General features: G+C 38.8%; 1 protein-coding gene across 10 annotated transcripts in view; it reads right to left on the minus strand.

Annotated features, from left to right (window-relative positions):
* LOC149744007 (histone-lysine N-methyltransferase, H3 lysine-36 specific) overlaps positions 1-27263 on the minus strand; it is a 127273-nt gene that overhangs the window by 36866 nt on the left and 63144 nt on the right. For all 10 annotated transcript variants that reach the window (XM_089905107.1, XM_089905112.1, XM_089905102.1 and 7 more), the window contains 7 exons: positions 16401-16525; positions 14139-14409; positions 12478-12587; positions 7818-7893; positions 5244-5362; positions 4163-4306; positions 1411-1534 (listed from right to left, as the gene is read on the minus strand). In XM_089905107.1, the coding sequence (XP_089761233.1) occupies positions 1411-1534; positions 4163-4306; positions 5244-5362; positions 7818-7893; positions 12478-12587; positions 14139-14409; positions 16401-16525 (969 nt within the window). The remainder of the gene's footprint in view (positions 1-1410; positions 1535-4162; positions 4307-5243; positions 5363-7817; positions 7894-12477; positions 12588-14138; positions 14410-16400; positions 16526-27263) is intronic.

The following is a 27263-nucleotide window of genomic DNA, read 5'->3' on the forward strand; positions in this document are numbered from 1 at the left end:
CCCACAGGGGCTAGTCTAAGCCTACACTCTTCCCTTCAGGTTACAAACAATTTTTTTCCACCATTCTCACCAAGCCAAGGAAAAACCTCAGTGTTCATCTCCCTCACAATTACATGGTACATTCCCTTTTAATCTTTTTATCTCTTCAAGATTATCCTCTCCTGTCTCTGTGACTGTACTCCAATTATTCCCCCTCCTGTTACGGAGATTTATTTCCCTACACAATTCTTAACCTTCATCCTACTCAAGATGTTCTTCCTCCTGACCCTCTAACATCCTCCCTTCAGCTACTGCTCCCTTTTCCACTGAAGTCAAGCTTCTGTAAGAAATAGTGTATACTGCTACCCATTCATCTTTCAGTTTGGATTAGTAAGGCACTCTCTCACTGCCAAATACAATAGATCCCCTTTTCACTCTAGAACCTCCTTGGTCTGTTTGCCCCATCTGCCTCTGCTGATGACACCCCATCCCCATGGCTTCACAGACATTCCTTCTTGAGTAGGCTCCTCCTCACCCTCCAGTAGCCCCTTTTAAGTGGATATCCCCCAGTAGTGTCACTAGCCCTCTTCTCACTCTACAGACGCTTTCTCTTTGGGCAGCATCATGCACACCTACGGTTTTTAATGACTTACGAGCATAAAATCTTTACTGTCAACCCTAATTTCTTTACTACTTTCATACTGTAACATCCATCCATAATGCTGAAAAAAGAGCAATCTCCTTGAGAGAGCACAGCTGTGAGGTGCTTTACAGGCTGGTCTCATCTGACCATTCCTAGTTTCTGACCCAATCCGTATATTGTAACTCTCACAAAATAGCTCTCTTCTTTTTGCTAAGCAGTTTTACTGATGTATAATATACACAGAAAAGTGCACACATTATAAGTTCACAAATAATCATGAAGTGAACACATTTCTTGATCACCACTCAGATCAAGAAACATAAAATATCATCAGTAACCCAGAAGTCCTCCTCGTCACTACCTATGCCTCACCTCTTCCCTAAAATATCTTAAAATATCTTAAACTCTAAACATACTGACCTATGTGCTTCCTGTTCCCCAAATATTTCATACTTACTTTATTACACCTTCTATCCTTCCCCTCCACACACCAATTTCTATTTCTCTCTTAAAACCAAACTCAGATATCTTCCTCTGTAGCACTGGTGCATCTTCATTCACACAGCACTTTAACATTCACAACAACATGTTTTGCACTGTATTATACTATACATTCATTATTCACTTGAGTTTTTTTGAAGGCAAAGACCACAGAGCACCTATCTCTATGTCTGTAGGAATTAGCCCAGTATTGCCACCAAAAAAAGTGTCTCCAATAAATGATTTTTTCCTAAAAAACTTAAAACTCAAACCTTCCTTGGAAGAAGACCTTTCTCTAACTACTTTACCTGTGCGACATTCATTGCAGATAAATTTTCCTCTGGGCATTTCAGTTAGTCCAAGGCACTCCAGGTGGAAAGCCCCACAGCACTGAGCCTCACATAATAGCAGCTCACCCAGTTTCTCACAGTTCTGTTAAGAGAAAGAAAACAGATCTGTCTATAGAAAAAGATTTTTAAAAATCCCAAGCAGAAGGTCTTCATTAAAGCAAAAGTTAAGAAGCAGCTTTGCCAGAAACAAAAAATCCCACCATTCATTCAGCTAGTATTTAATGATTACCTCTCCCTGGCTCCCATCATTCTTATATTCTAAGGATACAAAGATATAAGTAAACAATTAAACAAACAAAAGATATCAGAAAATGTAAGTATTTGGGTAGAGCCCTCAAACAACAACTTTGGATTGGGTGATTAGGAATGACTTCTTAGACTGGGCTCTGAATGACAAGTCAGCCACATGATCTGAAGAAGGGACCAAGAAGGCAGAAAGTACAGAAAGCCCACAGACAGGAAAAATCATGGCATTCCTATGAATCACAATGAAAGCCAGTGTCACTGGACGAAAGTGAACAAAAGTTAGAAGTGGTAGAAATGAAGTAAGAAAAAGGCAAGCAAGGGCCTGACTGTGTGGCCTTACAGATTACGGTACAGAGTTTCAGATTTTATTCTAATTGCAAAGGTGTGCCATTATAATGAGCGCTGTACCAAGGGAAGGCTGAAATCAGGTATTCATCTAAAAACAGATCCCTATGACTGCTACATGAAAAATTTCAAGAGTAAAAAGGTGAGAGGAAAAGCAGAGATAATCGAACAGGTTACTGCGATGGTTCAAGCAAGAGATACTGGCCAGCTGGGACTTGGGTCGTAACAGTCCAGAAGGCCCTGATTAAGATTTGAACAATCCCTGAGATACACCTAGAACCATATTAAAATCAGAGAGATCACCTTTCTGAGACAATCTCACTAAAACAGGGTGTCAATGATGATACAGCCTTAGGAAATAAAGATCGGGATCTGTTGCTTTTGAAAACGTTGTATGATTTATGAAAATTCTGCACATTCCCAACATTTGTTACTTTTCACCCCTCTAATATCCTGACTTGTTTCCCCACAGTGATTAGCAGAAAAATGATAAAAATGAAAAAACTCTTATACTTATTCTGTAAGACAAGAAAGGGGGAAAGATGGCCAGGCAAGTCTAATATCCTCAAGAACCCAATGAAACAGAACAGGTCTTGGCCACTTAACATCTAAGCTTAAATAAGCAAACGAGTAGGAGAGCTTTGGGAATAAAAGGCCAGAGGCAGCCAGGGATTAAGAGGGGACCCCAAGGGATTCTGAGCTAGTCTTTCATGTTTGGCTCTCCCATGATCTACTATTCATGACCAAAAATTGACAAATGCCATAAATGTTACATGTTTTGTTTTGTATATTCAGAGTGCCAGCAACATCAGCTTTCCTGCACGATAAACAAATTCGCCTTCATCACTTAAACAGGAAAACTTCAATTACAGTATGTACTGAGGAATAAATTTTTCAAATTAACCAAATGTTACAGACTAACCCTTTAATTGGGATGACCATGTAATTCATCCTTCAAACTAGGACACTTGAGCATGAAAGGAGGTGCTATTAATAAATTATACAAGCACAACAGATTTAAACAAAGACTGATCCAAACAAACAAGGACCATGGGTTACAATACCTTACTTATATGACAATCTTTGTGGGCTTAACAGTCTCTGAGGAGTAACACTGTTTGGGAGCAGGTCTGAATATAATCAACCTTCTTTATATAGCAGTGAAATGAACAGACAAAGAAACTGAGTTGAAATTATACTGGCCATAATAATATTCTAGGCCTGGGGAAATTTTATTTTTTAGCAGTTTCAATTAGAAAAAAAAAAAAACTAATATTTTCAACTTTTTATATGCCAGTTTTTAAGTATTTACAAGGTTAAATCAAGACCATGAAAAGAGAATATAACCAATGCATCCATTTAACTGACTCTACTCCCAAGTAAGATAAAGGCATTTGACATTAAAGTGGAGGCACATTTCACAGAGAAGCAAGACAACATAGTGGTTAAGACTCAAAACCCAGATTGCCTGGGTTTGAATACTGGCTTCACTGAGTGACTACAAGCAAGCTATTTAACCTCCCTGTACCTCAATTTTCTTATCTATAAAACAAGGATAATAATGATCCTCTATCTTATGAGATTGTTATGATAACTAAATGATGTAATATTTACAAAGTGAATGGAAAAACACTTGACACAGTAAAAAAAACACTGTATAAATGTTTATTAAATAAATAGAAAAATACAGGTGGTAGGTTCTCTAAAGTCAGTACTTTAAAGCGGAAAAAAACAACAACAACAAAAACAAAACACACACACACACACACACAGAGAAACCCAACAATCTATGTGAAAATTCTCCTTGAAAAATTCCTTAGAAACCCAAACATTCTCACACCATGAGAGGTGCAGGAAAATTATCTTTGGCTGAGCAACCACAGATTCACCCCTTCCATCTCAGACCTACTCCAGGGCATCTACCCAGGGGCAACACTAAATATTTCTCTTCTTTTTTTGTGGGAAGAGAGAACAGTTAAATCCTTAAAGTAAGTGATTCCACTGGAATCATCCAAGAGAATTTTTACTCTAACCATGACTAGGTCATCAAGAGACGGGAGGGGACTTCTCTTAAAAGATAAGCATGCAATTCAAATGCAAGTGGGCAAACATTCTCTACCTGACAAACATTCTCCTTGAGTGCAGCTCCTCCTCCTCGTTCACCCTGCAGTTTTTTAGATACAGGCATTCCGTGGTCATTTTCTACACCCTCCTCAATGGTCTCCTTGGGGCTTGCAGCTGTCCTGTGTGTCATCAGTTCTCCCTTGCAGAGAAAAAATAACGCCCCACATCTATATTATTGATGTCTCCTCCATCTGACCCCCTCCCTCTGGGCTGCTATTTGTCTAGCCATTAAGCACTTACAGATGTTCAGCCAATCACGTGGGCGGACTGCATGCAATGTTAGTTCTAACCCTGCTGTGATTGGGCGGGTAGTGGGCGCCTCATGCCCTGCCACTAACTGCTCTGAGGCTGTTCCACTGGAACTTTTTGAGCTGTTCCATTTTAAGGTTTCACTAAGGGAGAGAAAACATTCTTAAGTTTATTTGATTACTTATTTGTCCTTCCAAGATCAGTGTTTCCTAAATAATGCCCCCCTTGGGCATTCTATTCAAATTGTCCTGGAAAGAAACACTCTGCATCATAATATGTGATGCTGACCTGACTTGTTCTAATTCTCTTTTAACCTGAGTTGGAAAGCTAGGGATAGCATCAATGGCTGCACTGATGCTCTTCAAGAAAATGGCTTTAAATCTGTTTCCTAAAAGTCGCTGTTTACAAACATTACTCTAAAATTAAGCAGTTGGTGGTCTCAATAAATAAGCAAATGAGTTTTTCCCCTAACTGCAGTCTCAACTTTTAAAGGGCAATACCAAGTTCATCTGGATTATACAGTTACTTGATATTGTGCTCTCTGGTTTTAGAACAAGTCTACTTCATGATGAAACAGTTATGTATTTCACCTGACACCTAGAGCATGGGGTGTGATCTTTTAAAAAGGTCACACCTACAGCTGCCATAGTGCTTTGACTTATTTCTACTAGAATCAGATTCATCTTTTTCTCCAGGATTCCTTATCACTACTAGCTGTTTCAACAGAATACTATTTTTAGGTAAACTCAAAGGGAAAAGGGATGTGGCCTCTACTGTGAAAAGCAGCTTCGCTTTGGAAGGTCAAAAGATGAAGAACTGCATAATACCTCGGAGCTTGGAGTTTCTTTTGATGAGTTGTCATTTTTCACTTTTTTACAATGCACCTTGGCTGTAGCATGTCTCTGTCGTTTTCGCTTCCTTGGTTTATCAAACAGCTTGGTGGTGCCTAGGACAGGAAAACAGGTGTTACCTGCTGGCTGATCACATGCATGTCCAAGAACTCCTATCCTCAACTAAAGGGACCTCACAGAATTATGGAATGTTAGAGTAAACACCAACCTTAATTTTAATTCTCCAACTTTGTAGATGAGGAAAACAAGGGCAGAGGAAAAAAAAAAAAAGACTTACCCATTAGTATATAACTAGTTGGGGAAATGGCTACATATATATAAATTCTGCCTCATATGGATTAAATAGTAAACATACAGGTTATTAAAGCAATTTCATTTTATATGATTGAAATGAAAGACTTTCTAGTTCCACAAAGGACTTTAATATCCTACAGACGGGGAGGAAATGCATTTAGTAGTCAGGAAAAGATACTAAAACCTGGCCTCCAAGATTAAAGACAATAAATTATATCACTCTATGATTTAAGGATTAAGACAAAAACATGAAATACATAAGATCTGACTTATACGAGGAGAGAAAAATACCTCCCTCCCCCAACCAATACATTTTTGGCCAAAAGGATATTCATGCAGGGACTTCCCTGGTGGTGCAGTGTTTTAAGAATCTGTCTGCAAATGCAGGGGACATGGGTTTGAGCCCTGGTCCGGGAAGATCCCACATGCCGCGGAGCAACTAAGCCCGTGCGCCACAACTACTGAGCCTGTGCTGTAGAGCCCATGAGCCACAACTACTGAGCCTGTGAGCCACAACTACTGAACCCATGCGCCTAGAGCCCATGCTCCGCAACAAGAGAAGCCACCGCGATGAGAAGCCTGTGCACCACAAGGAAGAACAGCCCCTGCTTACCACAACTAGAGAAAGCCCGCGCGCAGCAACGAAGACCCAACACAGCCAAAAATAAATAAACGGGTTTTTTTAAATTAAAAACAAGGATATTCATGCAGCAGTACTATAACCCTGAATATGAATGCCTAATCTTGACATATTTAGAAAATGGAATTTAGTCTCTCACTCATTTTTTATTATACATAATTCAACTCTTTGTTATAGAAACATTAAGAGGAATCTTTAAAGAGATATTTTGTAAAATGTTCCAGGATATTTAAGCTAGGTATCAAATACTTTGGAAGACTGCTTTAGGGCTCTCTTCTTGATCTGCCTGATCGAGATGGAGAAGCTCTGCTATCAAAGCTGCTGACAGCCTAAGACTAAAAGGGAAGAGTTAATATGATGGCAGAATAAAGCTTCAAAATTCTCACAAGTTGAAACATTTAGATGAAATTTACAGAGGATAAAGTGCAGGTTGTAGGTTTTACAGAAAACTAAAGTACAAATGTATAGGGAAAGAGCTGATATTATTTTGAAAGCAGCTTTTTTTTTTTTAAATCAAGCAAACAAGTTGACCAACCTATATTATAATTGCATACAGGGTTAAAATAAGTTAACATATCGTTTAATTTACTTACTAAAAAACTTAATAATCACAGATCACATTCAAAGAAGTGTACATTTAAGACCACATAAAATATAATCTCCCCTAATATCCTTTGCTGATAGATCATATCTGATGCAGCGTGCTCAAATCTAAGCTAATATTTCAGGAATGACACCAATCAATAAATGGCATAGGCAGACAAAATGATCAAAGGGATAGAAAGAATTGGTATGGAGAAACACAGGGTGGATAATGAGACAGTAGTGTGGCAATAAATTTGGTCATGTCTGGATATAGTTCCCCAACCCTTCCAACCTCTTTCATCTTCGTGCTTATTCTACAAGACAGGGATAATATGAATAATATCCTAATTCGTTGTAATGCTTTAGATTCATCAGAGGTAACAGTCCTTACGCAAAGAAACTGGTAGAGTAGGTACTTAAACTATGATTATTTTATCTGTTATTGAATGAAGGACTGCCCATTCCTGCTGTGGGCAGAAATAAGATGACCAAGCAGAGGTTCCAGGAAACAGATTCCAATTTAATCTAGAAGATTCCCAAGGCCTTTGAAAGCAGCCATAATAGACTAGGCTCAAATGTAAGCTCTCTTTTTCAAGCATATGTTCATTGACCAAAGGTCACAGGTGTGATATAAGAAAGTAAGACTATGAAAGACTTGTCTAAGATGATTTGCAATTTCCCCCTCAACTCAAATTCTGTTATTTTCTGTCCTATAGGAATCAAAGCCAAGAAAGTAAGGATGCAGTATGGAGAATTATCTAATAAGAAAATTAAGGAGCTGATTTTTCTTTATTGTTCCCAACATTTCCTTAACACTAATTCTAATTCCATTTAACTAACTTCAGTATAAAGTTGGAAATGAATCAATACAATTTTCTAGTGTCATATGCAGTTTTAGGAAGCACATATTGGGCAAACAAGTCTTAGAACTTGCAACCTTACTAGTCCTGCTTAGTAACTTTTCTCGTTAACTGACAGGGTACTTCACACTTATTTTTGCAATACAGTTCTTAAATCTCAAAAACACTCACCTCCACCAAACTCTTTAGAACGAGATGCAGCACATGATTCAGTAATGTCATTCTCCAAGTGACCAGCTTCATAACACTACAAATAAGTAAAATGCATCATGTTTTACAAAGGAATAGAAAACAAACCCTTTATACTATGTGCCAAAAGCTGAACTGTCTACTGCCAAAGATACAAAATCTTGGCTGTTTTTAACAATTAAAGGAACAGTATAATAGTAAAGGGTTGAACAGAAACTTTGTGGGGAAAAGCATCAGATTTGGGTTTTTTTCATGCTCTAAAACTCAAAACCACCAACCACATACTCCGGTGGGGGGACTACGGACAACGACTGGCTTACTCAGAGACTCCCAATATATAAAGCAGATATAGAACACTGCTCTGATTAAAGTGGGAGAGAAAGAGAAAAAGTATGTGCTTATAGACCCACCAGCTCAATTCTGTTCCACACCACCATGTATTTAAAATCTTCCTTCTTAATGTTATACTTACAGCCACTGGATTTTACACAGGCTTATTTACTTGATGAATTCTAAATATTAAAAAGCTCTGAATCATGGAAAGTCTTTCTAATTTAAGTTGCTGCAGATTAATATAAATTAAAGCTACACTGAAACTACAAACAAAACACTTAACATTGGGAATTCCCTGGTGGTCCAGCGGTTGGGACTCCGCGCTTTCACTGCCAAGGGCCCCTGGTCAGGGAACTAACTAGGATTCCACAAGCCACGTGGCATGGCCAAAAACAAAAAAACAAGAAAAACTGTAAACGTCAAGAGTAACTCACTACACATTTTATTCCCCTACTACTAATGCTTGTATGAATTAGTTCTATTCCAAGAAAATGTCTTCTCCTACAAGAATAATATTCTTCATCATGACTGTAAAACAAAATTTAGTGGCCACAAAAGTCAATATAATGGATGCTATTCTTGCTATGAAGTTCCCAAGTCTGAGGTTAAAACAAGATAAAATGCAGCTGTGAATTTCTGAACACTTATTATATACATTAATAAATCATAAGAAGTGTTCCTCATGTTCAGTGTAGATCAGAGTCTTATGAAGTCAAATAAAATGAAGGAGCAAATGTTAGGTACCTAGTTAAATGGAACAAAACACTAGTAGACAAACCCACAAAATAGACTGCATAATTTAAAGAAAACTACCATCTATATTACTTAGATAACCAATTTATACTTCACTGTTTAACATTCACCCAAAAGCTGTGATGCAAAAACAATCAGAATGTTCCCAAAACTACAGAGAGTGATACAGAAAAAATTTTCATTAGTGATGTCAACAATTTTATAAGTTAAAATAGAGATAACAGCATGCACGCACACACACACACACCCCACACTACACTACATGAATAAAATTCCATCTGCTCTGCTTAGAATAAAAAAAGGGACCTCCCTGGTGGTCCAGTGATTAAGACTCTGTGCTTTTATTAAGATCCCGTGTGCCGCGAGGCGCGGCTGAAAAATAATGATAATAATAATAATAAAATATATTTTTTTAAAAACCCACAGAACTCTGTAAGTGCCTTGGAGGACATGTCAAAGATGCCAGTAACTTACTTTATGCATAATCTGGTAGGATATGCATTAAGTCTGTGCACTCTTAAATTACCACTACCTCAACAGACAATCCCTCTTTCTCTAACCCACTGACTGATCCATCCAAAGACAAGGTGTGGCCTGCCTGGTAACCCATGGTGTAGTCCCAAGATGGAGCTGAATCATGGTTTCAACCTGATGGCAAAATATACCTCATAGTAAGCAGGACCTTAACTGTGAAGTTGACTAGGTCAGATAGCAGAACTCACTTCTAAAACAGAAAAGAGGTCACTTTTCTCCAGGGTACAGGTCTAGCCATCACTAATAACTCTGGTTTTCTCTTGTCCTAGCACAAAATATGATGCCTATCTCCCTACCAAAAAAAGCTGAAATTCAACAGTGACAGTTATTAATTATTATATCTAATGCTTAAAGAGACCAAAAATATGAGAGACAGAGAACTGGATAGCTAACAGAGATTTTTAACTAATGGTGCTAAAACAATTGGACATCCACTTCAAAACTCCATCTCAAAAAATGAAGAACTGTATATAAGTCAAAACCATAAAACTCCTAAAAGAAAACACAGAAAGTACATCTCTGTGTTGATGTGGTGGGCAAAGATTTCTTGAAATAGACACAAAATATAAATAAAAGAAAAAACAAACTTTTAAAAATTCTTTCTCATGAAAGACTAAGGAAATGAATAGGCAAGCATCAGACTGGGAAAACATATTTAAAGCACATATATCTGACAAAAGACTTGTATCCCAAATACAAAGGCACTCCTAAAAAAGCAACCATAAAAACAATGAACAGCCCAATCAAAAATATAAGTGTGCTTGAACAGTTGTTTGATAAGATATAGGAATGGCCAGTAAGCACATACTAAGGGGCTCAAAATCAATAATCATTAGGGAATACAAATTAAAAACATGATTAGATATCATTTCATATCCACTAGAATGGCTAAACTTAAAATGACTGACAATCCAAATGCTATTAAAGATGTGGAGCAACTGAACTCTGATATACCACTGGCGGGAACGTGAAGTTGTACAACCACTTTGGAGAAGTGTCTGGCAATTTCTTTAAAAGGGATATATTCATGAGCCAGCCAGTCTGTACACAAACAGACTCAGAATATTCATACCAGCCTTATGATTAATAGCCCTCAAATGAAAAAATGCAAATGTGCATCAACAGGAGAAAGGACAAGCAAATTGTACTTGAACTACTACTGAAATAGCATCCTTGTGGATGTATCTCAAATACATGTGTTGAATAAAAGAAGCCAGTTAACAAAAACAAAACAACATATACGACATTCACGAACAAGCAAAACTAATCTATGGTAACGGAAGTTAGAAAATTTTGCCTCTTGAAGAGATGAGAATGGGGAGTTGAGTGAAAAGGGGAACAAGAAAACTTCCAGGGGTGATAGATACAGAGCATACTTAGTTTGGGTGGTACTTAACATGGTATATACAACTGTCTAGAGCCATCAAACAGAATTAAGATCTGTGCATTTTATTGGTGTAAATTAAATCTCAAAGAGTTCTGGGACACTTTCGCCTATATAAATTAAAACTATCAACTAAATCATGCTTTTTATCCCCTTAGGGAAAAAATTAACCCACAAACACGACAAGTTAAATTTCAGATTAGAAAACTGCACTTGGCAGAGCAAGGTCATACAAATTATACAATTTTAAAGGTTATACTCCATTTACAGTTATTAAAAAACAAATTAACACTATTTTTTAAGTAACCCAGTCTCAAAAACACTGAGGATTCAAAATTCATCTTATTCCTTCAAATCATTAACTTATATATGCCAATTATAGCTCCATAAAGGCAGGGGGGGTCATTCACTTAACTCGCCTGAATTCTTACTTTCAATGACATTTGCAGCACCTCACCTCTAGCAGTAAGACAACAGCCTCCCATGACTCACGCTGTACAATACCATTAAACTTATCACCTGATTGCAAACGTCACTTCCACGCTCAAAACGTGCAACTGAATCCCAGTTTCCCTGGCCCTTCCCATCTACCTCAGCCAACAATCTTGCGCAGTGGCTAAGATTTGAATAATATAAATCCAGGAGAGAAAGCACTGCAGAAGATGACCACAGCCTTACTAGAGTGTGGGGTACAATGAGAGGACAGTGAGTTAGAGACACATTGTCACTGAAGGTTGCACAAACTGCAGAGAGAGTTCGGAGGGCAGGAGATGAGTCTGAGAACCACCAAAAAGTCCGTGTCATAAAACTGCTTTGAGAAGAACAAAGGAACTAAAGTACATAATGTGACTCTTTAAATAAGGTATAAAAACACAAATAAATTAAATTTTACATTTACAGATGTGTGACTAACAAAAACTAGGAGCCTTAATATAGAATTAAAGGATAGAAGTTTGCTACAGCTAAGGAAAGAATTCCAAAAACTCTATTTATGATTTGATTACAATCTGCATTTTTTCTTTAAAGAAAAAGCATTTTTTAAAATAGGAAATCTGTGCAACTTACAACTGAATTTGTAACATATACACTGAGTTACTCCTCAAATACAAAGAGAGCAGGATGCATCCTAAGGAATCAATATCCAGTTATCGTCCATTATACAATTAGAAAATCATTTTCTGTTTCCAACTACAATTTAATGATGCCTTCTTGGCTAATGGAAACCAAGTTTGCAAAACTGAAGATCAAGTGTTTCTGCCTGGATTATAACTGAGCTAGGTCTTTTCTGAGGTATTATGCAGACAGGGCAATGGCATAAGAGTAGGTTAGTGGCTTGTAGAGACAGAAGTGAAGTAGAAATCAGGTAAGAGGTTTCGAGCCCAGAAAAGAAATTACAACAAACACAAACTTTACTCAACTTTAAAGCTTTTTTCATTTTCACTTGAAAAGAAAATCTAAAATCAAGTGATACACATTTTCCGTACAAATGCAAAACAGCCTCTCACCAAGTGTACTCTGACATTCTATAATTTCTATGTATATGTGCACTGATGTCATAAGTATTACTAAAAGATTTGTTTTTAAAATCCCCTATTTCCTGGATTAAACCCTATTTTAGAATTGACTAAAATAACATACCTTTTTAGTAAGGCCAAGTTCCCCTTTCTTGGGCATAAATCCAGGGTCTAAATCATTGGATTCAAGAAGTTTCTTAGTTGGTTTTCTCTGACGCTTACTTTCATAATTTCCTGAAATGCATGTATCTTTTCATTAGATGATTTAGAAACTGGGCACAAGCTAATTTTTTAAAAACCTATATATATATATATATATATATATATATATATATATATAAAATTAGTCATTTTTTAGTATTTTTCTCAAAATATAAAAAATTAGTCATTTTTAAATATTTTTCTCATCATCTTGTGGGGAGGGACAAGGTAAACATTTATTTATTCTAAAATACTAGTTAACATAAAACAAGAAAATATTTCTCAATACAGACACAAACTAATGTGAGGATGTTCTTATGTCAGAGTGTGTGTGTATACACACTTACTAAAAACCATATATGTTGATACATTTTTTAAAAATCACAAATGAACTAAGGAGAAATCAAAAGGGCAAAACTCCCTTTAGAGCAATCAACTGGTGGTAAGAACAAAAGGAGAAGTGAGGTAAAGTAGAGCCTGAATTCTGGGCATAAGTAGACCAGGATTAGAATTCTTGTTCTGTTCCTAAATAAGTAAAAGACACTTGTTTACTTTGTAGGACTGCTCTTAGGAATTATATAAAAGAGCCTAATAACACAGTTTGGCACATAATGGGCAATGAGGTGGTAACTATCTTTATTATTCTTTTTTGATTCCACCTTATTTGATTATGCACAATTGGGATCCCTTTTTAAAGAATAACATCACAAGCTACTGTTGGGAATGTAAAAAAGTTACATCCAGGGCTTCCCTGGTGGCGCAGTGGTTGAGTCTGCCTGCCGATGCAGGGACACGGGTTCGTGCCCCGGAGCGGCTGGGCCCGTGAACCATGGCCGCTGAGCCTGCGCATCCGGAGCCTGTGCTCCGCAACAGGAGAGGCCACAACAGTGAGAGGCCCACGTACCACAAAAAAAAAAAAAAAAAAAGTTACATCCAAAATTTTCCTTGGCTGACTACAATATTCAAGTCAGAAGGTTACTCCAATATTAAAAAAAAAAAGTCAGAAGGTGAATTAGAGACAGTATGTTGTTTAGATCCAATTCTCATCAGGTGACATGTTTATACAGAATGATAAAGTGAAAAGAAATTGGTAATTAACTTCAAGGGAGTATTCACACTCAGCTGCTTGCTATGTGTCAGGTAAATTTCTTTATACATTGCATCACAGTCTCCATTTTATACATCGAGGAAACAAGTTCAGAGGTTAAACAACTTCCCAAGTAACACAAAGATTGGTAAAGTCAGTATCTGAAGTATAATTTTTATGTGTTTACTCCACTAGTATGCAGTGCCCCTCCCCCAAACCCTGTTATCCTGGGTGTTGATTCACACTGTGGTTGATCAATAATCATGAAGAGCAATAACACTGAAAGAAAGTAGTTTTTTAAAAATATGTCTTCCTGACAGTACACCAATTAATGGTCATTAACTATATCCAATTAGCCAGTATTAGGGATTTCCCAGAATCAAAGTGGGTAGTTTGCTGTACAGAAATACACTACTGGCTTTCCATCGAAACATACTAAAATCTCCTGCTTCCTCTAATTATACCCACTTATATACTGAGACCCATCCCCATCTTACCTGGTGTTTTAACTAGCAATTCCTCAGACTCAAGGGCAGGCCGTGGAGAGACTTCCGGAGCCACAGGCACAGACAAGGTCAGCTGTGGCAACTCAGCATGTCCACCTCCAAGTTCTGACTGAGCCAAGGGCCCTTCCAAAAATGGAGCCTCCCTTTCAAGAACTGGAGGCTCTTCTTTGGTTGATATCAAAGAATTCTCATCCACCTGTTTGTTCTGAGCACTAGATCGACACCGGGCTAAAAGGCTTTCCTCTTCACGGCGGGAACTTACCTATGGGCAAAAGATAAACGTGGAATCCACAGGCCAAAGTCATTATAATTTAAGTGTCAAAAAGAATAATGCACTTATAAAGGAATGAAATTCTGACACGTGCTACAAATGGATGAAACTTGAAGACATTACACTAACTGAAATAAGCCAGACAAAAAAGGACAAATATTGTATTATTCCACTTATATGAGGTACCTAGAATAGTAAAATTCATAGAGACAGAAAACAGAATGGTGGTTGTCAGGGGCTAAAGGTATGGGGAAGTGGGAAGTTATTTTTTAATAGACACAGAGTTTCAGTTTGGGGCCATGAAAAATTTCTGAAGATAATGGGTAGTGGTGATAATGGTAGTGGTTGCATAACGATGTGGGTGTACTGAATGCCACAGAACTGTACACTAAAAAATGGCTAAAGTTGTAAATTTTATGTTATATATATTTTACTATAATTTTTTTAAAGGGTAAAAATGTCATTGGATTGAGATACACTGAAGCTATAAAAAGTCATTAAAGCCATAGTGATAATCTAAAAAAAAGAAAAAGGGCTTCCCTGGTGGTGCAGTGGTTGGGGGTCCGCCTGCTGATGCAGGGGACGCAGGTTCGTGCCTCAGTCCGGGAAGATCCCACATGCCACGGAGCGGCTGGGCCCGTGAGCCATGTCTGCTGAGCCTGTGTGTCCGGAGCCTGTGCTCCGCAGCGGGAGAAGCCACAACAGTGAGAGGCCCACGTTCCGCAAAAAAATAAATAAATAAAAGAAAAAAGAAAAAAAAAGATTCCCTAATATATCATCAATAAAAGCAGCTAATAATAAACTTCCAAAGTTGAGTTGGTAAATTAATGAGAAAGCAATACATGCCTTTCATGTATTTCAGTACTATAAAATGACAGATTGACAGATAATTTAAGTAGAAGAAATAATAAAATCTGAAAATCTTCATTTTGTAACCCCAAATGAAATTATTCATATAGAAAAGGATCTACAATTGATATTTTTTAAAAAACATCAGGGAAATGGCTGATGGGGAACAAGACATTCTCTTGGAGCCAAAGTAATTATACATATACTGCTGCTTGATCAAAAGAGGTAAAACATAACTGAAAAGAGAAATCAGTTAGTCACCGCGGTGAACTATTGAAGGTTAAATACCTTCCAATATCATACAACATATGACACCTACCATGTAATCTAGCCAAAAATGTTTAACTTGAATGTATCAAATTATTACTTATTAACTACTACCTAAAAGGGAACACAGACGCAATCACACAAATCAAGAAGGCAGATACTCTAAATGTGTTGCTCTCATTGCTTACATATGGTCATGAAAAGGGGGGACTGTCCTGGATTTAAGGTGATTTAAGAAATGTAACAACCAGATATAATGTGTAGTCCTAGACTGGATCTTGGTTTGGATAAATTAAATGTAAAGGTTATGAAATAACTGGGGAAATCTGAACATGGATTTGTTATTAGATAAACTGACCTTAATAGAGATGACCATGATAAATTGGTTGTGAAGAAAAATGTTGTTTCTTAGAGGTGCATGTTATTTAGGGATGTGGAGTCAAAATATCTCTAACTTACTTTAAACTACTTTGAGTTTAAAGAAATTGAATTTAAAAATAAAGCATATAAGGTATTATAACATTTGTTTATAGAATTAGGATCATACTATTCTTTTTAATACCCTATATTTTTTACTAAACATTTTATCATAACAATATTCCTAAATCAAATACATTTTGAAAGCAAAGGGGGAAAATATACTATATATACACACACTATACACACATAGTACATAAACTCATTTATACATTTCCTGTATAACTAGTGCAGGCTAAGTACTGTGCCAGAAGCTGGAAAAAAAACCCTGAAAAACAAGATCCCAGTTAAGGAAATTATTGTCCCATGAAGATAAAATATGATATTGAAGGGAAAATTGCAGTATCCTAAAAGAACTGATGAAAGGTTGTTGAAATGGTGGAATGTACCTTGTGCACCTGTTCCTGTACCTTCTTTTGTTTTTTCTTAGGAGCAAATATCTGATCATATTCTTCTGTATATTCCAGAAGCCACTTGCTTGGCTTCCTAAGGCGTTTCTTCTCTGACCGCACAGCTAAAAGAGGAGAGACAAGTTCAGTATTAACCAAAAAGTTTGAGGGAAACCCAACGTTTTCATGCAACTATCTCTGTGCTTCCAAAGGTACAGAAGTAGGAAACTCACAAAAACACTATGGCTATTTGCTATGGTTTATCCTATGCAAAATTTGGGAGAAAGGAGACTTTTGTTGCTCTATCCACACACACACAGCCTATCCAATGTTAACGAAATTAAACTGAAACTAGTGTCCTACAGTTACAAAGCTAACATTAAAATATGGATTCTAAATCAGGTAAATTCATAAAAAACACAATGAATTAACATTTTAAATAACATCTCTCTGGACTATGCAGAATATTGGATGAATAGATGGTAGAATATTTACCTAATCAGCACTACCACATGAATTTCAAAAGCATTTTGCATATACTTTATATCATGGTTATAGTGAGTTTCACATTAGAAACATCAAAAATATATAATTAATAATATGTATACCATTATCTCAATAACATTAAAAAAATGTATGCCATGTATGCCAAAGACAGAAAAGATAAAAGAGAATATAGAATTTTGGATACTTTCTTAAAACAACAAAAAACAAACAAAAAAACAACTCTTGTCATGTTTTATGATCAAAATAGCAAAGTATCATGCCATTTTTCCTTGAATTAATGGTGAAACAAATATCTATTATTAATTTCCCTATAAAACTTCATCCCAGTTTTAATATACTTAACATGCTATAATCATTTTACTATACTGTAAACTCTTTGGGAACAGAGCCTAATGCCTACAGAACGCAGGATACAATCTACTCAAGAGGGCAGGAGTATTTCATCACACGACGACCTCAGAGAAAGCTATTCCTGCCTCATTTGAATGTGGCAATACTGGTGTTCTCTCAATAAAAGAAACACAAAAGTAGAGACCAAAAAGGAAAGGTCACAGGCTCAGCAAGCTTGGCAAAGGCTCTTACTCCCTAGCACATATGGAAACAAGCCATAAAACCTTCATTAGGACAAGATGTGGAAAAGAATTTTTTACTAATTCTAACTGCTGTAATTTCAATTAGTAAACAGTAGTAACACATCATTTAGTTTATTTCAAGTTAATGTAAAAGGAGGTGAAAACTTAGAACCACATAAAAACGTGAACATGGATTTTTATAGCAGCTTTATTCAAAACTGTCAAAACTTGGAAGCAACCAAGATGTAGGTGAATGGATAAATACACTCCGGTACATTCAGACAATAGATTATTATTCAGCACTGAAAAGAAATGAGCTATCAAGTCATGAAAAGACATGAAGGGACCTTAAATGCATATAACCAAGTGTAAAAAGCCAATCTAGGGCTTCCCTGGTGGCGCAGTGGTTGGGGGTCCGCCTGCCGATGCAGCAGACACAGGTTCGTGCCCCAGTCCAGGAGGATCCCACATGCTGCGGAGCGGCTGGGCCCGTGAGCCATGGCCGCTGAGCCTGCACGTCCGGAGCCTGTGCTCCGCAACGGGAGAGGCCACAACAGTGAGAGGCCCGTGTACCGGAAAAAAAAAAAAAAAAAAAAAGCCAATCTAAAAGGTTACATACTGTAGGATTCCAACTATATGACATTCTGGAAAAGGCAAAACTATGGAGACTACATAAAGTGGTTGCCAAGCTAAGGTAAGGAATATCAGAAACAAAAGAACATGGCCTTTTTGATACTGGAAGGGAATATTAAAAGCTAGAAAATTGCAAAAGCCAATGGAACGAGGAGCAGATCATTCAAACCTCAATACATGGTACGCAGCAAACATGAAACCGAACAGGAGCTAAAATACACCACCACTAACTTTCTTGGCAAATACACATCAATTCCAAGCACAGAACCAGGACCTACTGTGCAGAATGGAGATGAATTGTTCATATAGGACAAGTCTAGCAATAGCTTTAGACTAGAGTGGACACATACCAGTTAAAATAATAAAATATCCAAAAAGCTGAATCAACCCCAAATGTTCACCAACTGATAAGTGGATAAGTAACATGTGGTATATCCACACACTGGAATACTATTTAACAATAAAAACTCCCTCTCTCTCTCCCTCTCCCCCCCCCTACACACACACACACACACGTGTGTGTGTGTATATATATATAAAAATAAAATTCCCCACCCCTAGTTCTTGCCTTACCTCATATATGTTACAGGGTCTGGCCCAGCACACAGGAACTAAACAGCCTGACACAGGATACCCAGGACCAAAGGCACTAGGCCTGAGGTAAAGGGCTCAGAGCATTGGGGACAGTTAAGGGTGGAGGAGTGCACACCCAGGGTAGTCAAAGCGTGGGAGCCCAAGACATTGGGCGCAACTAAAGGCAGGCAAGGGTTGGGGAGCAGGGGACAGGTAAGCAGAGCCATCCATGTCTGAGGCCAGGGTGCCCAAGGTGCTAGGTGCAGAGAATATAGGGTCCCAAAGACACAGGGAGCCAGAAAGTGGGGTGTTCTAGGCATGGGGCACCCTGGATGTGGGATTTTCTGGCACAGGGTGCAGAGAAAGGTGGGGTGCCCAGGCACAGGATGCACAGGACATGGGGTATCGAAGGCACAAGGCATGCTTGGCATGGGAGTCCCAAAGTACAAGGTAGGATGTGCAAAGTGAGGAGCACCCTGGGAATAAGAAGTATGACATCTGGGACATGGGTACCAAACCATACGGTGCTGGCCACATGGTCATAAAGAACAAGATACAGCCACGTGCCATGATATAAATAAACCACAGACACATTATGCTAACTGAAAAGACCAAGACACAAAAGATCACACATTGTATGGTTACATTAATATGAAACACCCAGAAAAAGCAAATCTACAGAGATAGAGAGTAGACTAGTGGTTGCCTAGGACTAACTATAAATGAGATAGCGTAATCTTATGGGAGTGGTGTAATATTCTAAAACTGATTTATGGGGGTGGATGCAGAACTCAGTAAATATACTGAAAACCATTTGTTGTACACTTAAAGTGTGTGAATTTTGTGGTATGTAAATTATACCTTGAGTAAGTTTTCTTCTTTTCTTCAAAACAGTGATGTTTCCCAGAAAACGAGAGTACTAACAGCAACATCACTCTGCCCATACATCTTATTAGCCCCTGTCATACCTCTACTCCCCTAGTTCTGGGACCTCAGAGGCAAAAAAACTTAAGGGGGGGAAAAAAGGCAAAAACCCAAACAATTCTTCATAATAATGGCAAGTTACTCAGCCCAAATTTCCTGTTGAAAGCAAATAAAAATGCTGTATAAAGTCTTTAAAAAACCACCTTAGGGACTTCCTCGTGGTGTAGTGGTTAAGAATCTGCCTGCCAATGCACGGGACACGGGTTCGAGCCCTGGTCCAGGAAGATCTCACATGCCGTGGATCAACTAAGCCCGTGCACCACAACTAATGAGCCCATGTGCCACAACTACTGAAGCCCATGCACCTAGACCCCGTGCTCCACAACAAGAGAAGCCACTGCAATGAGAAGCCAGCATACCACAACGAATATTAGCCCCTGCTCACCACAACTAGAGAAAGCCCGCGCGCAGCAATGAAGACCCAATGCAGCCATAAATAAATAAATTTATTTTTAAAAAATTAAAAACCACCTTAAAAGAAGCAAAAAACTGACAAAATTGTAAAGAACTACAAACCAAAAACTAATGGAGGGCTCCCCTGGTGGCGCAGTGGTTGAGAGTCCGCCTGCCGATGCAGGGGACGCAGGTTCGTGCCCCGGTCCGGGAAGATCCCACATGCCGCGGAGCGGCTGGGCCCACGAGCCATGGCCGCTGAGCCTGCGTGCCCGGAGCCTGTGCTCAGCAACGGGAGAGGCCACAACAGTGAGAGGCCCGCGTACCGCAAAAAAAAAAAAAACTAATGGAAAGTAATAACCCAGGGAAACAAGTAGAGCCCTGAAACTGACTTTGTCCTGAGGGCTTTTTGGCCATCCTGTTAGGAGGCAGAAGTTTTTTGGCCATCCTGTTAGGAGGCAGAAGAGTTACGGTGAAACAGAAGTAAACCATGTCGCAACGCCCAGGAGACCACAAGGAAAGGTGCCTCAGCACAAAGTAAAAGGGGAGCAGGAGTGAGAACAAGTCCTTGAGAAATTGTGACTGGTCCTCCTGTGGATTTGCAGTCTGATGGGCCAGGAAAATTCAAGCCCCCAAAAGAAAACTGTAAATTAATATATTCATGTTAACAGAACAAACAGGAATAATCATCTCAATAGGCACAGAAAAAACATCTGAAAAACTAAACAAACTAGGTACAGAAGGGAACTTTCTCAACCTGAAACGCCACCTATCAAAATCACAGTTAATATCATAGTTAAATGGTTAAAAACCAGCTGCTTTCCCCCTAAGATCAGGAGCAACACAAGGATGTCTGTTCGCTCTACTTACCCTCAACAATGCACTGAAGGATCTAGCTAGGGCAATCAGGCAAGAAAAAGAAATAAAAGGCATCCAGATTAGAAAGGATGAAGTAAAACTATCTCTTTTGGCTGATGGCGTGATCATGCACATAGAAAATCCTAAGGAATTCACAATAAAATGATTAGAGCTAAAATATGAGTTCAGCAAGGTTGCAACACAAAAGATCAATATATAAAAATCAACTGTATTTCCATATACTAGCAATGGGAAATCCAAAAATGAAATTAAGAGACCAATTTTATTTATAATAGCGTTGAAAAAGGATAAAATACTTAGGAATAAAATGAACAAAAGAAGTGCAAGACTTCTACACTGAAAAGTACAAAACATTGTTGAACGAGATCAAAGACAGCCTAAATTAATGAAGAGCCACCCCTTGTTCATAGTTTGGAAAATTTAACATTGTTACAGTGCCAACACTGCTCAAACTGACCTACAGATTCAGCACAACCCCTATCTAAATTCCAGCTGGCTTTTTGGCAGAAAAGATAAGAAACTCCTAAAATAAATACAGAAATGCAAAGCCGAAACAATCTTGAGCCGAAACAATCTTGAAAAAAGATAAAGTTGGAGGACTTGCACTTTCTGATTTCAAAGCTACAATAATTAATTACTACAAAGATTAAGACTTTGTGGTACTGGCATAAAGACACACATACATATCAATAAAAAATAACTGAGAGCCCAGAAATAAACCATCACATTTATGGTCAAAAGATTTTCAAATAGGGTGCCATGACCATTCAATGGTGAAAGAATACCCTTTTCTACAAATGGTGCTTAGACAACTGGATTAGGCAATGGGTACCTAGGCTAGGTATGACACCAAAAGCACAAGGAATCAAAGAAAAAACAGACAAACCAGACTTCATCAAAATTAAGAACTTTTGTGCTTCAAAATATATTATCAAGAATATAAAAGGTAAACCCACAGGAGAAAGTATATGCAAATCATATCTAATAATGGACTTATATCTAGACCATGTAAAGAATTCTTACAATTCAATAATAAAAAGACAAATAGCCCAATTAAAAAACAAGCAGGGCTTCCCTGGTGGCGCAGTGGTTGAGAGTCCGCCTGCCGATGCAAGGGACGCGGGTTCGTGCCCCGGTCCGGGAAGATCCCACATGCCGCAGAGCGGCTGGGCCCGTGAGCCATGGCCGCTGAGCCTGCACATTCGGAGCCTGTGCTCCACAACGGCACAGACCACAACAGTGAGAGGCCCACGTACCGCAAAAAAAAACAGAACAAAAACAAACAAGCAAAAAAACAAAACAAAAACAAGCAAAGGGGACTACCCTGGTGGCGCGGTGATTAAGAGTCCGCCTGCCAATGCAGGGGGCACGGGTTTGATCCCTGGTCTGGGAAGACCACATGCCGTGGAGCAACTAAGCACGAGCACCACAACTACAGAGCCCACGTGCCACAACTACTAAACATTCTGGCAGTTCCTCAAAACTTATACATATAATTACCAAATGACCCAGGAATTCCACTCCTAGGTATACAGTAAAAATAAAAACACTTCCACACAAAACACTGCACACGAATGTTCATAACAGCATTATTCATAAAGGCCAAAAAGTAAAAACAATCCAAATGTTGATCAGTTGATGAAAGAATAAATAAAACATGGTTTATTTGTACACTGGAATATTATTTGGCATTAAAAAGGCATGAAGCAAGAGCAGACAACAGCAAGCTGGCAGAATAGAAAGTCCCCACATTATTTCCCTCACAGAGATACCAAACTAACAATATATGCATCAAAATACCTTTATGAGTACTCTAGAAATCAGTTAAGAAGTTACAATACCCCAGGGCAAGTGCAAAGCCAAGAACAATAGCACTGAAATGGATTACAAGAGCCAATTCACTTTATCTGAGATTGCCACTCAGAAAGCAAGCACAGCTGAGCTCCCCCTCAAAGCTGGGGAATGGAGGTGGGGATGTTCAAAATTCCAGCTTTTCATAGGGCTTCCCAAGGGGCCAGTTTCTGTCTAACCTGACTGGGAGCACAAACAGAAGCCACACAGTTTGGACTCCTGGGGGCACTGAAAACAAATGAAAGACTGGGCAGCATGTTGTGGAACCAGAGGGCCTGTAGTGACACAGATGGAGGCCAGCAGGGCTTGGTAAGATTGGGAGAAGGCACTCAACTCTTGGCTTCTCTCTACAAAGGGAGGGAAAGAAGGGAGCATTTGGCAATCCAGATTTTTAGAAAACTGCCCAAGGGACTAGTATCTGTTTTGCCTGCTTCTGGGAGCTGACAGAGAGCCAACATGCTTCAGATACCTAGGCACCACTGAGAATTAGAGAGTGAGAAAGCTTGTTGCAGTAGCAATGGCTAACCTTCAGTACTGCAGAAAAACACTAGAAGAAGCAAGAGATTACGAGCTCCTGAAAAAGAAATGGACAAACCTCTCTAATTAGGAAATTACACACACAGGCCCAGAGAAGCCCATCCTCCAAAAAAGGTTCCAGAGGTCCCCAGAATCTCTAGCCAAGCTGATTGGTGAGTCTTCCCCTGTAGGAAGCCAGTGTCAAACTCACAAAACTCAGGGGAAGGGGACTTCCCTGGTGGTCCAGTGGTTGAGACTGCGAGCTTCTACTACAGGGGGCACGAGTTCAATCCCTGGTTGAACTAAGATCCCTACATGCTGCGTGGCACAGCCAAACACAAAGACAAAACCCAAAAAACTCAGGGGAAAAAACTCATGAAGTACATGAAGAAACTAGGAAACATGGCCCAAAGGATCAAAATAAATCTCCAGAAACTAACAGAGATCTACGAATTATGGGAAAGAATTCAAAATAATTGTATTAAGGAAGCTCAATGATCTACAAGAAAACACGGAAAACTAAAAGAAACCATGAAAACAGTAACGTGAACTGAGAGTATCAACAAGACAGAAACTATAAAAAGGAACCAAACAGAAATTCTGGAGTTGACATAATAACTGAATTGAAAAATTCAATAGATTAAACAACAGACTTAAGCATAGGACAGAATCAGCAAACTCAAACACAAGTCATTTGAAATTATCAAGTCAGAGAAGAAAAAAGAAAAAAAAATGAAGCAAACCAATACACACATTAAGAGAGTTCCAAAAGGAGGAGAGAATTTGAATAAATTATGGTCAAAATTTTCCCAAATCTGAAAAAGGAAATGGGCCATCCCATATCAGAAGCTGAAGATCTCCAGCCAGAATGAACTCAAAGAGGCCCACAGTGAGACACATTATAATCAAACTATCAAAAGACCAAGACAATGAGAGAATCTTGAAAGAAGTGAGAAAAGCAACTAGTCAAGGACAAGGGAACTCACATTAGATTATCAGTGGAAACCTTACAGGCCAGAAGAGAGTGGCATGATATATTCAAAGTGCTAAAATTTTAAAACTTCCAACCAAGATTACTATAATCTGGAAAACTGTCCTTCAAAAATGAAGATGAAATGAATTTTCTAAAACAAAAGCTGGGACTTCCCTGTGGTAAAGAATCCGCCTTCCAATGCAAGGGACACAGGTTCGATCCCTGGTCAGGGAACTAGGATCCCACATACTGCAGGGCAACTAAGCCCACGCATAACAACTGCTGAGCTCGAGCACCTCAACAAGAGAGCCCGTGTGCCGCAACTACAGAGCCCACACACCACAACTAGAGAGAGAAAACTCACACATCACAACTAGAGAGAAGTCCGGTGCCACAACGAAGAGCCTGCGTGCCACAACTAAAGATCTCACACGCCTCAACGAAGACCCTGCATGGCACAACTAAGACCTGCCATGAACTTCCCTGGTGGCACAGTGGTTAAGAATCCACCTGCCAATGCAGGACATGGGTTCGAGCCCTGGTGCGGGAAGATCCCACATGCCATGGAGCAACTAAGCCCGTGTGCCACAACTACTGAGCCTCCATTCTAGAGCCCGCGAGCCACAACTACTGAGCCCAAGTGTCACAACTACTGAGCCCACATGCCACAACTACTGAAGCCCGCGTACCTAGAGCCCGTGCTCTGCAACGAGAAGCCACTGCAATAAGTCTGCGCACTGCAACAAAGAGTAGCCCCGCTCACTGCAACTAGAGAAAGCCCGCGTGCAGCAACAAAGACCCAGAGCAGCCAAAAAATAAAATAAATAAATTTATTTTTTTTAAAAAAGGACTTGACACAGCCAAAACTATAAATTAAATAAATTTTTTTAAAATGTAAAACAAAATCTGAGTTCATAACCACTAGATCTGCTTTACAAAAAAATGCTAAAGGGAGTCCTAAAAGTTGAAACAAAAGGCCATTAGGGGGGCTTCCCTGGTGGCGCAGTGGTTGAGGGTCCGCCTGCCGATGCAGGGGACGCGGGTTCGTGCCCCGGTCCGGGAGGATCCCACATGGCGCGGAATGGCTAGGCCCGTGGGCCATAGCCGCTGAGCCTACATGTCCGGAGCCTGTGCTCCGCAATGGCAGAGGCCACAGCAGTGAGAGGCCCGCAAACCACAAAAAAAAAAAAAAAAAAAAAAAAGGCCATTAGGCAGCAACACCAAGGCATATAAAATAAAAATAGCTGATAAAGGTAAATATATAGGCCAATACAATACTTTAATACTATAATGGTGGCATATAAAGCACTTTTATGTCTGGTATTGAATTTAAAAGACAAAAACATAAGAAATAACTATAATTATAAAACTATGTTAATGAATACACGTAATTTGTGACATCAATAACAAAGTGGGAATGGGAAGATGTAAAAGAGCTTTTTGTTTTTTTGCGGTACACGGGCCTCTCACTGTTCTGGCCTCTCCCGTTGCGGAGCACAAGCTCTGGACACGCAGGCTCAGCGGCCATGGATCACGGGCCCAGCTGCTCCGCGGCATGTGGGATCTTCCCAGACAGGGACATGAACCCGTGTCCCCTGCATCAGCAGGCGGACTCTCAACCACTGCGCCACCAGGGAAGCCCCAAGAGTAGAGTTTTTGTACACAATTGAAGTTACATTGTTACCAGCTCCAAACAGTTTGCTGTAACTATAAAATGTTTTATGTAAGCCCCATGGTAAGCACAAAGAAAATGCCTACAGAAGATAAAAATCAGAAAGAAATCAAAGTATATCAATATAAAAAAATCAAAGAAATACAAAGGAGGGCTGCAAGAGAGATAGAGGGACAAATTAGCTGCAAAACAGAAAACAATTAAAATGGCAATAAGTCCTTCCCTGTCAATAATTTATTTGAATGTAAATGGGTTAAAATGCTCAATCAAAAGACATAGCGTGGCTAAATGGACTGAAAAAAACAAGATGCAACTATATTCTTTCTACAAGATAACATCACCTTAGATGTAAAGACATGTAGACTGAAACCAAAAGGATGAAGGATATTACATGCAAACAAGAGCAGAGGTAGCCATAAATGGAAAAAATAGACTTGAGCCAATACTATCTCTAGAGGCAAATAAGGACATTATATAATGATAAAAGAATCAATTTACCAGGAAAATAAACAATTATAAACATATTTTAAAAGATAACAATCATAAACAATCAAAAATAAATATGTATGTAACATCAAAACACACAAATATATGAAGCAAACAGTAACAGAAATGAAAGAAGAAACAGACAGTAAAACAATAACAGTAGAGTTTAGGGACTTCTCTGGTGAAACAGTGGCTAAGACTCCACGCTCCCAACACAGGGGGCCCAGGTTCGATCCCTGGTCAGGGAACTAGATCCCATATGCATGCTGCAAATAAGAGTTCCCATGCCACGCCTAAGAGTTCCCATGCCACAACTAAGGAGCCCGTGAGCCACAACTAAGACCTGGCATAACCAAAATAAATAAATAAATATTTTTAAAAAGAGTTTAATATTCTGCTTTCAATAATGAAGAGAACAACCAGACAGAAGATCAATATGAAAAACAGAGAACTTGAACATCACTGTAGACCAATCTGACCTAACAGGCAAATACAGAACACTCAACCTTATAGCAGCAGAATACACATTCTTCTCAAACACACAGGGAACATTTTCCAAGATAGATCACATAATAGATCACAAAACAAGTCTTAACAAATTTAAAAATACTGAAATCATACCAAGTATCTTTTCCAATCACAATGGACTGAAATTAAAAATGAAGAGCAGTTGGGAAATAAAAAATTCACAAATATGTGGAAATTAACACTCTTGAACAACAAATTGGTCAGAGAAGAAATCTCCTCCCTCAAATCAGAACATAATCTGAGACAAATGGAAACAATAACACAATATACTAAAACTTACAGGATGTAGCAAAAAG

The sequence above is a fragment of the Delphinapterus leucas genome, unplaced genomic scaffold (assembly GCF_059928025.1).
Source record: "Delphinapterus leucas isolate spDelLeu-1000000601 "Yukka" unplaced genomic scaffold, BTC_Dleu_Yukka2 spDelLeu_asBTCV2_sq25, whole genome shotgun sequence".
Classification (NCBI taxonomy): Eukaryota; Metazoa; Chordata; class Mammalia; order Artiodactyla; family Monodontidae; genus Delphinapterus; species Delphinapterus leucas.